Source organism: Limulus polyphemus, unplaced genomic scaffold (genome assembly GCF_000517525.1).
Source record: "Limulus polyphemus unplaced genomic scaffold, Limulus_polyphemus-2.1.2 Scaffold8086, whole genome shotgun sequence".
NCBI classification, from domain to species: Eukaryota; Metazoa; Arthropoda; class Merostomata; order Xiphosura; family Limulidae; genus Limulus; species Limulus polyphemus.
The window spans coordinates 12564-13695 of NW_013673696.1; the positions used below are offsets into that span (position 1 = coordinate 12564).

A 1132-nucleotide genomic window follows, 5' to 3' on the forward strand; every position below is an offset into this window, starting at 1 on the left:
ATGGTTTATTTATATTTAACTTAAAGCCAGTTGACACTTGGTTTATTTATATTTAACTTAAAGCCAGTTGATATATGGTTTATTTATATTTAACTTAAAGCCAGTTGATATATGGTTTATTTATATGATGCATGATCTCCCTATCGTTTATATACCTTTAAATTTACAGGTATAGTTTGTGTTGAAAGAAATGTTCTATTTGTAACGTGTAATAACTGCTGAAGTACGGTTCAGCAGCTAAAGAGGGCTCCACTGGTGCAATAGTGTTCCTATAATGTAGTTTTAACAACATGTAAAAAATGAACATCTTTATATTTTATTTCATTACAGTTCACGTGGTCAACGGATAGTACTGAGTTCAGTTTAGCAGCTTACTCGGGAAGTAGCGTAACAATCACTAATGAACATCTGGTTGGTGGTAAATCATACGCTATTTCCGTTTCCGGTAAGTGTAACTAGGGTTAGCGAAACCTTGAGTAATGGTAAACCAAACACCACCGCCTTTTCCGTTTCTGGTAAGTGTAACTAGGGTTAGCGAAACCTTGAGTAATGGTAAACCAAACACCATTACTGTTGTGGACTAGTCTAACTACGTGCAGGGAAAGTATCATCTGCTTATGATAATGAAGAACTCTACGGTCACAAACAAAGATGATAATGTAAGCTTCGAAGAGTGAAGTTTGATTGGTTAACGAAGTGTATTTTACTTATTGTGATACTTGTGAAACTGTAGTACTAATATCTAATGAAAAATGACGTAATTTACAGTGAAAACAAACAAAACGACTGCTTGGGCGATTTATTTATAATTAATTCTAACCATGAATATACAGGAATACGTGGTTCAAATGTGGACTGGATACAGTGTCTCAATATATGGGATACATTGTTTTATACGTCACTGTTTTCATTAATAAATCGTAAATAAGATATAAGAAGATTATGACGTAAGTGTCTCAATACATGGGATACATTGTTTTATACGTCACTGTTTTCATTAATAAATAAGATATAAGAAGATTATGACGTAAGTGTCTCAATAGATGGGATACATTGTTTTATACGTCACTGTTTTCATTAATAAATAAGATATAAGAAGATTATGACGTAAGTGTCTCAATAGATGGGATAC

At 32.8% G+C, this 1132-nt stretch overlaps 1 protein-coding gene across 1 annotated transcript in view; it reads left to right on the forward strand.

Annotated features, from left to right (window-relative positions):
* The window catches only part of LOC111083071, a gene marked incomplete at both ends in the record, with an annotated part of 31237 nt that overhangs the window by 10993 nt on the left and 19112 nt on the right, over positions 1-1132 (forward strand). Inside the window, one exon of the mRNA XM_022379306.1 lies at positions 331-445. Coding sequence (XP_022235014.1) covers positions 331-445 — 115 coding nt within the window. The remainder of the gene's footprint in view (positions 1-330; positions 446-1132) is intronic.